At 42.5% G+C, this 9,710-nt stretch overlaps 1 protein-coding gene across 1 annotated transcript; it reads right to left on the bottom strand.

The window, feature by feature from the left end:
• Positions 1 to 205: 205 nt before the first annotated feature.
• On the bottom strand, positions 206 to 2,607 carry CASP14 (caspase 14). Its single transcript, XM_059165149.1, has 6 exons — positions 2,581 to 2,607; positions 1,662 to 1,811; positions 1,339 to 1,564; positions 1,063 to 1,179; positions 791 to 894; positions 206 to 310 (listed from the first exon to the last, which is right to left on the bottom strand). Exons 1-6 carry the CDS (start codon positions 2,605 to 2,607, stop codon positions 206 to 208), a joined length of 729 nt encoding a protein of 242 aa, XP_059021132.1.
• Between the last annotated feature and the right edge of the window lie 7,103 nt (positions 2,608 to 9,710).

Here is a 9,710-nt window from a genome sequence, read left to right as displayed (position 1 = left end):
GTGCCTTGTGCTGTGTTTCGGCTCACTTGCTTTAAGAGGGACAGGGACAGAGAGAAGATCTGTATGAGGGTTGTGATGAAAGAAAGGCTGGATGCCATTTGGCCTTGGGAAGAGAAGATTTTAGGGGAGTAGTGGGAGCTGCCTCTAAACATCCATGGGGCAGAGAGAGCACTTGAAAGACAGCCCCTCCCTGCCCTTTCTACTTTTACTGCAGATAGAGCCGTTTCCGAAGGGTGCTTTGGATTTCGGGATTCACTTTCCTTGGTTTTCCTTCCTGAACCAGCTCTGCTTCTGCCATCCGCCGGGTCACCTGCAGCAAGAGATGTGGTCAGATTGGGTCTGAGTCCCTAGGGGAGCTGGTGTGGTGGGCATATAAGGAGAAGTTTGGGGAACAAGGGAGGTGGGTCTCCATGTCCTAAAGTGGGAGACTTTATTGCCTCATCCTATGCCATAATCTTTATCAAATCATTGGTTGGACATTTTTGTTATGTTTTTTCTAATCCACCATAAAAGCATATAATCATTAAAAGGAAAAAAAGTTTGCTCAACCCATGATTAAACCTATGGGTTTTTTAAAATAGAAATTTATCGTTTTTCATATAAATTATCTCAAATACTCTGATGTTTAGAATTTCCTGCTTTGGAAACTCATTGCGAGGAGGTGGGTATCTTAGTTTCTGTGTTGGGACCTAGGTTGGATTTGGGGCTGGGGGCTGGGCATAGGTTTGGAAGAGGCTCAGCCTACCTGCTTGGTCTGAGTGAGGGTTCCAGGTACCTTGTCCCGACTCACCTCTGTCAGAAGCTCCAGGATGGGTCCCTTCCTCTCTGTGAACACATCAACCAGGGTCTGGATGAAGCAGGAGCCCTCTTTGTCGTGTCTGTATGAGATGTACCCTAAGGAATTCAGAGAAGAGAGCTCAGGAGAGCTCCAATGGGAGTGAGAAGATTGGCAAGAGGCTGTGGAAGAGGGTGTGTCCTGGAGGAGTCCAGGGGTCAAGGGTTAGGAATGGTGTGCAAGGAGGAGGAGCAGGAGGTCACCCTCTGTCAGCTGGGAGCTCATACCCTCCACCGTTGAGTAGACGTGGAGGATGTCTGTGTATGTCGGGATGGTCTCGGGACTGTCCTTTGTGATCATTACAATATCACCTCCACTTACTGTTTCACCAGGGTCTCTTTGTTCTGAAATGTCAAGAAGAGGAAAAGGCAAAGTCAGAGAGAAAGATGGGGAAGGGAGGTCACCATGAGACAGACTGGCACATCAAGACTTAACTGGGGCTCTGGATCTAGGGTTAGGTTGGATTAGGAATACAAATGCCATGTTCTGGGCTTTGTCCCCACCTCCTCGACAGGCCTGCACGATGTACACCTTAGGCTTGGCTCTCAGGGCCCGGCAGTTCTTGTTGTTCAGAACCTCGAAAAGGTTTTCCAGTTCCACCATTTGTCCGTCCTCCCCCTTGAGTTGACCTTCTAACCCATGTGCCATGAGCACCACAAAAGCACAGCTGATGGGGTCATCCCGAGCATCCATGGCCTGCTGAAAATTGTCCAGCTCTTCCTGGAATTGCTGGAGTGAGAGGAATGACCAGACTTAGGGGTGGCCCCAGAGCTCACCAACTGGTCCAGCCCTCTCCCTCATTGGCCTGGGACTGGAAGTACAATACCTGGGCGGTGGGGTCTCTCTTCATGGTGCTCTCAAATCCCAGCTGCTGGAACATGCGTTCCAGAGCATCCAGGTCTGCCTCTGAACCTTCCCGGGCTTTGGTGACGCACAGTGTCAGGGCTAAGCGGGCACCTGACATGTCATATACCTCCTGGGCCAAGAGTTGACAAAAATCATCAGAGGGATGAGGAAGTCAAGAAGAGGCAGAGGATGTGGTCCAAAGAGGTGTGGGGGTTGGGTGGCTGGGTAAAATACAGGATGCTCAGTTACATTCAAATTTCAAATAAAAACAAGTGTTTTTTTGGTATGAGCATGGGTTATATTTACACTATAAGATTACTTGTTGTCAATGCAAAATGCAAATTTGAGTGGGCATCCTTTATTTTTATTTGCCAAATCTGGTCACTTAACCTGGGATCTATCTCTGTGTGAACTTGGGCAAGTCACTGCTCCCATCTGAGTCTCAGTTTTCAAGCATAGACAATGAGTGTATTTATGGGGGATTGTGAAAGTCCCTTCTAGCTACCACACTGGTGGCTTTGGCTTTCTCTCTGTCCTTCCCAAGAGTGTTATGAGCATCACTCCCTCTTATAAAGAAGTCCCAAAATTTCTGAGGCCAATACTGAGATCCCACTTTGTTCTGTCTGAGGAAGAAGAATATTGGGACCAAAATTTCTTTTCTTATCTTCAGTATCAACCATAGTGATAAAAATTTGTGAAGACAGATACACCAGGGCCCACCGCCCCAACTTGGTTTCCATCTCTGTTTTTTTCTCCATCTGAATGATCACAGAGCACCTTCTAGCTCTGAACCCACATCATGATTTTCACCCTCTCCGTTATCTCTGAAACATTAAGCTCCTCACCTTCTCTCTATCCAGGTGCTCCCACCCCTCTCCCCCAAACTGCACCCAGCCCACCTCCTCCAAAGGCCGAGGATTGCTCATGTTTCCTCTGATTCTCAGTCCGGTTCTCAGCACTCTTGGCTGATCCTGGGGGGTCAAGAGAAGATAGTTTGAAGGTCTCCGAGGGAAGGCAGAGGGGCTCAGGGAACAGACTAGTTTGTCTATCCAGATTTTTATGACTAAATAGAAACCTAGTGGTGGGAACTTGGTTCATGGTCAGACCTGGGTAAGAGATGAGTCCATGAAGCATGGCTTCTCTAGTGTGACACTCCAGTGGTGTCTTCCATCCTTGGATGCTCCCAGAACTCTTGCTAGGCCCGCCCTAAAAATCCCATCCCCCTGGATTTTTTCCCATCCCTTTCTCAGGACACTTACCAGCTTGTGATAGACTGGGATTCCACCCCCATCAAAGGACCTGGACTGATGAAGGGGAAAACAGCCCCATGTACTCCCCTATGCTGCTCAGGAGCTGACTGGCTGGGGAGACTTCCAACAGGGAGATGCTCTGGGATTGGGCTTAAAAAGACTATGTCATCAAAGTGGGGAACACTGTTTTGGAACTGTCCCAGTGTGTCTCTAATCCAAATAGATCAATCCACCTCCCTCACTCTGCCTTGAGCCTGACCATCTGTCTGAGTTCTTCATTCTCATTTAAGAGTTCAGTTTTATTCTCTGACTGAACAAAATGACTTCTGTCATATTATTGGTATTCTCTCATCTCCTTGCCTTTTCTTATACTTTCCCTTCAATCTGGAATGTGTCTCTACTAGAGAAGACCCTTCTCTGTGAATTTGGATGGCATAAGGTCTGCTATGCCTTCCCCCGGCCATATACTCATCCATCCTTCTATCTATCTTATCTATCTATCTATCCATCCATCCATCCATCCATCCATCCATGCACCCATCCTATCTATCTATCTATCTATCTATCTATCATCTATCTATATATCCATCCATCCATCCATCCATCCAGCAAATATTTTCTGGGTGCCTATTATTTGCCAGCCACTGGGAACAGACTGTGTAAGACAGACATGCTTCCTCCCATCATGTAGCTCTAGTCTATGACAGAAATGAATATTAAATTTCTCTTGTTCTCAGGGTGTCTAGATGGACACCCTGAGTGTGTGACTCTCAGTGGAGTGTGTGACTCTTGATCTTGAGGTTGTAATTTCAAGCCCCATGTTGGATGTAGAGATTACTTAAAAATAAAATCTTAAAAACTCTTTTGTTCTCTCTTACACACACACACACAGACACACAGACACACACAGACACACACACACACACACACACACACACACACTGAAGCCAGTGTAATAAGGAAAGAGGACTCAAACACTGTAAGAAAGAAAGTGAAAGGGGCATGGTTTTCCAAATAAATTAAAATCAAGTCTTGCCCCAGCCCCTTCTTAGCTGTGTAAACTTGCATATCTTTTTCTCCTCTCCAACTCAGTTTTCCCATCTGATAAGGACCTTAAAGGAACACTAGATGCCTTACAGCAATGGCACAACAAGGGAGGTTTTATGATCCCTGTTAACCCACTGGAAGTTGCCTCTCCATTTTCCAGACTGTCAGAGCCGTGCATGTTTATACTTGTGTGACAGTAGTGCTTTTGGTTCTTATTCTAGTGGCTGAACTGGAAGCTCAGTTTTTAGGACTGAAAGCCTAATTTCTTTATCTCTGTTTCCATCAGGGTCACCAGGGTGGGAATGGGCACCGAGGTGGTAGCTGAGGAAATCTGTCGAGTAAGCAAATAATAAACAAATGAACAAATAAAGAAAGGATGGGTAGATGGATGAATGGATGGATAGAACTGTCTTTAGTTCTGCCAAAACTGGCCAGAGCATCCATTCATGCAGGGAGAGGGAGAGAATAAGAAAGAGAGAGGAGAGAAGAAAAGAGGAGAAGAGAGGAGAGGAGAGAGGAGAGAGAGAGAGAGAGAGAGAGAGAGAGAGGACTAGTACCTGCCAAATCACTTACTGACTCTAGAGATAGCTGCTCCTTAAAGCCAGTCCAAGTCTTGCCACTCTGCTAGCTGCCAACTGGGCTAGGCACTGAGGAGGGGTCAAGTCCACCTGCTGACCTTGGAGATGGGGCTGACAGCGTTTCTGCTGAGAGACCTGTGTATAAATTGGCCAGCACAGCCATCTGGCCCTTTATTGCAAGCGAGTTTTCTGTCACTCAAGAAACCTCATGGTGGGAGGGACACACCCTTGGCACAGAATTGGTGAGGAGATGGAACCAAACGCCCATGAAGTGAGTCATGGCAAAGTTTAACCAACACTCCCCTGGCTAAGGAGGCTGAGGCGGAGTATTCAAATCAGCTGGGGCTTTTATGCCAGCCCACCCACAAAGCTACACTTGGGTCCAGCTCTTCTGGCTACCATCAATCCATTCATTTCTATCATTATGCCCTCTTCCATCCCTTCTACGTGCAACTGGGCAGATAATACCAACTTCACTTGTTTATTACTTCATCAAGTGTTCAACAGTCCCAAGAGCTCAGTATTGTAGCTCCCACTTTACAGACGAGGGAACTGAGACTCATAGAAGTGAAATGACTGCCCTAGGTCACCCAACTAATGACTGGCACAACTAGTATTCAGCAACAGTGGGTCTGGTCCATCTGCATGATCAGATGCAACTGCTATCTTCTCTTCCTCATGACCTTCCTCCTAGATTCTCTTTCAGCCTTAATTTCAGTTCACTTTATTTTATGCTTTGCTAGCAGATTTAAAGAGATATAATTCACATAACTATACAATCAACCCATTGAATGTGTATAATCCAATGGTTTTTACTATATTCAATGCTGTGCAATCACCACCACTGCCTGTTTTAGAACATTTTCATCACCTCAAAAAAAGAACCCTGTACCCTTTAGTTATTGCCCCCAATCTTTCCCCACAACCCTCAGCAACCAGTGATTTGTTTTCTGTCTTTGTAGATCTTCTTGTTCTGGACATTCCACATGAATGGGATATGTGGCTTTTTTTTTGTATTTTGTTTCTTTCACTTAGCATTTCTTTAGGTTTTATACATGTTATGACATGTGCCAGTTATGGAATGAATAACATTCCATTCTATGAATATACCTCACTTTATCTGTTCATCAATTAATGGGTATTTGGGCTGTTTTTACCTTTTGCCTAGTATTAGTGATTTTGCTATAAGCATTAGTATGTATATAAGTCTTAGTGTGGCTGTATGTTTTTATTTCTCTTGGGTTTATATCTAGGAGTGGAATATTCAAACAATACTGAAATGTATTCAGCAAAACCAGAACATTCAATTAAATGCTGCAGCCATCATGGAAAACATATGGTTGTTCCTCAAAAAAATAAATGTAGAATTACCGTTTGATACAGCAATTCCAGTTTTGTGTATATACACAAAATAATTGGAAACAGGATTTCAAACAGATATTTGTACACCAGTGTACACCAGTGTTCAACAGCACCATTTTTTGCAATAGCCAAAAAAAGGAAATAACTCAAATGTTCGCCAGAGGATGAATGGATAGAAAAAATGTGGTGCATCCATGCAATGGGGTCTTGCTTAGCCTTAAAAAGGAAGGACATTCTGTGTGGAAAGAACCAAGATGCCCTTCAATGGACGAATGGATAAGGAAGATGTGGTCCATATACACTATGGAGTGAGTATTATGCCTCCATCAGAAAAGGCGAATACCCAACTTTTGTAGCAACATGGACAGGACTGGAAGAGATTATGCTGAGTGAAATAAGTCAAGCAGAGAGAGTCAATTATCATATGGTTTCACTTATTTGTGGAGCATAACAAATAACATGGAGGACATGGGGAGTTAGAGAGGAGAAGGGAATTGGGGGAAATTGGAAGGGGAGGTGAACCACGAGAGACTATGGACTCTGAAAAACAATCTGAGGGTTTTGAAGGGGCAGGGGGTGGGAGGTTGGGGTACCAGGTGGTGGGTATTATAGAGGGCACGGATTGCATGGAGCACTGGGTGTGGTGCAAAAATAATGAATACTGTTATGCTGAAAATAAAAAAAAATAAAAAAAAATTATAAAAAAGGAAGGACATTCTGACACAGGCTACAACATGGGTGAAACTTGAAGACATTATTCTAAGTGAAATAAGCCAGACAAAAAAGAAGGACAAATACTGTCTGATTCCACTTATTTTTAAAAGAGATTTTTAAAAAATTTATTAGACAGACAGAGAGAGAGAGAGCGAGAGAGAGCGAGCACATAAGAAGGGGAGTGGCAGGCAGAGGGAGAGGGAGAAACAGGCTCCTTGCTGAGCAGCAAGCCTGGTTCAGGGTTCTATCCCATGATGCTGGGATCATGACCTGAGGCAAAGGCAGATGCTTAACCAACTGAGCCACCCAGGTGCCCCTATGTGATTCCACTTACATGAAATTCCTAGAGTAGCAAATTCACAGCTGGAGAAAGTAGAGTGGTGGGCACCAGGGGCCAGGGGACTGGGAGTAGGGAGTTAGTGTTAACAGGGACAGAGTTTCAGGTTTTCCAGATGAAAAAATTCTGGAGATGGATGGTGGTGACAACTGCACAACGATGTGAATATACTTAATGCCACTAAACTGCACACTTAAAAATGGTTAAAATGGTGAGTTTTATGTTATGTGTATCTTACCACAATAACAAATATTAAAAAAAAAACCTGAAACATTCTCATGCTCCTGTTTGTTCCTTTTGTTTCAAGATAATGCAGCACCAGATTGGATAGTTTTTCTCCAAATCCCCATTCTGCCTTGATTTATATACTTACAGCTGTTTGCTATATACATGTTGGCTCATTTCACCAAATTGTTTTGTTACTTGCTTTGTTCACTTAATTATATGTCTGGGTCATCTTTCCATGTCACTCCACTCATTTTTGGTTTTCTTTTAAAAAGCTTTTCATTAAGGGGCACATGGGGGGCTCAGTGAGGTAAGCATCTGCCTTTGGCTTAGGTCTCGATCTTGGGGTCCTGGGATGGAGTGCCATGTCAGGCTCCCTGCTCAGTGGGGAATCTGCTTCTCCCTCTCCTTTTGGCTCTTCCCCTGCTTATGTGCTTTCTCTTTCTGTCAAATAAATAAATGAAATTTTTATTATTAACATATAATGTATTATTTGTTTTAGGGTACAGGTCTGTGATTCATCAGTCTTACACAATGCCCAGTGCTTACCACAACACATACCTTCCCCAATGTTCATCAAATAATTACAATCTTTGGAATTTTTTTCTTTGAAGAATAAACTATATGCAGAAAAGAGCACAAATAAAAAATGTGCATGCAACTCGATGAATTTTCACACATTGAACACACGAGGACCTTGTAACCAGGACCCAGTCAAGGAAAAGAATGTGAACAGCTCCCCACTCTGGATTTCCTGTCCTGCTTCCTCTCTTGTCACTATCCTGCTCTTGCCTTCCTCAAACACTATCTTGATATAGAACACTATAGATTAACTTCTTCTGCTTTTGGGACTTTATATAAATGGAATCACACGATATATTCTCTTTTGGATCTGGCTTTTCAGTGACAAAGAGAAAATCCTGAAAGAAGCTTGGGACAAGAGGTCTATAACATACAATGGTAGAAATATTAGATTGGCAGCAGACATATCCACAGAGACCTGGCAGAAAGGACTGGCATGATATATTCAGAGCAGTAAGTGAGAAAAATATGCAGCCAAGAATGTTATATTCAGCTTGGCTGTCATTGAAAATAGAAGGAGAGATAAAACGCTTCTAGGACAAACAAAAACTAAAGAATTTGCAAACACCAAACCAGCCCTACAAGGAATATGGAAAGGGGTCCTCTAAGTAGAGAGAGCCTAAAAGTAACAGACCAAAAAGGAACAAAGACAATATACAGTAACAGTCACCTTCATATCCTTCAATAGCTACCCTGAATGTAAATGGACTAAGTGCCCCAATCAAGAGACACAGAGTATCAGAATGGATTAAAAAGCAAGACCCATCAATATGCTGTCTGCAAGAAACTCATTTTAGACCCGAAGACACCTCCAGATTTAAAGCGAGGGGATGGAAAACAATTTACTATGCTAACAGACATGAAAAGAAAGCTGGGGTGGCAATTCTTATATCAGATAAATTAAATTTTAAGCCAAAGACTATAATAAGAGATGAGGAAGGACACTATATCATACTTCAAGGGCCTATCCAACAAGAAGATCTAACAATTTTAAATATCTATGCCCCTAACACAGGGAGCAGCCAATTATATAAACCAATTAATAACAAAATCAAAGAAACACATCGACAATAATACAACAATAGTAGGGGACTTTAAAACTCCCCTCACTGAAATGGACAGATCATCTAAGCAAAAGATCAACAAGGAAATAAAGGCTTTAAATTCATCTGGCTTTACATTCATTGTTGCCAGATGGATCTGTTTCTCTGTGTGTCCAGAGTCATGTGTGGTTTGGTTTGGTGCATTTGAAGGGGTCATGTACTGTTCTGTTGAAGAATTCCTATGACCTGTATCTGTTGTGATGGTTCTTACTCCCCATCCGTGTGTCTAACAACTAGTCAATTTTGTAAAAACTAGACGAAGCCATATGTACTTTTCACTTTTCAACTAGTTGTTTTGTCCTTGTATGCATTAAAAAAATCTAAGACAAACCAGAAAAATTGGCTTGATGTATACATCATGCTTTTAGCTCATTTGCTAAAGAATGATTACTTTCATTTAAGAATTTCAAGCAACAGTTACCTGCATGTCTAAAAATAAACTGTTGGCAAAAGTAAAAAAAATTCATCTGGCTTTATTTACTCCAACATTATGTTTGTGAAATTCAATCTTTTTTGCATGTGGCTGGAGATCCTCAATCTTATTTCTTTATAAGAGTATTTTTCTTTCTTCATTAGTCTCTCCTCACAAGAAGCCATTTTAAACATTTTTCCTAATTGTCCCTCCATGAACTTGAATACCACAGATATACTGTTTATCTATCTATGTGTCTATCACATATATACCTATTTCTATCTATATCTCTATATTGTATTTATATCCGTATTTTTTTCCCCCAAGTCAGTTTTGCTCCTATGGGGGTAAACTATTGCTCTCACTGAGGATGCATATTTTATAACATTCTGCTTATTTATCCAATTTGTTATTAATGA

This window comes from Mustela lutreola, chromosome 2 (assembly GCF_030435805.1).
Source record: "Mustela lutreola isolate mMusLut2 chromosome 2, mMusLut2.pri, whole genome shotgun sequence".
NCBI lineage: Eukaryota > Metazoa > Chordata > Mammalia > Carnivora > Mustelidae > Mustela > Mustela lutreola.
This window is presented reverse-complemented; position numbering and strand designations above follow the sequence as displayed.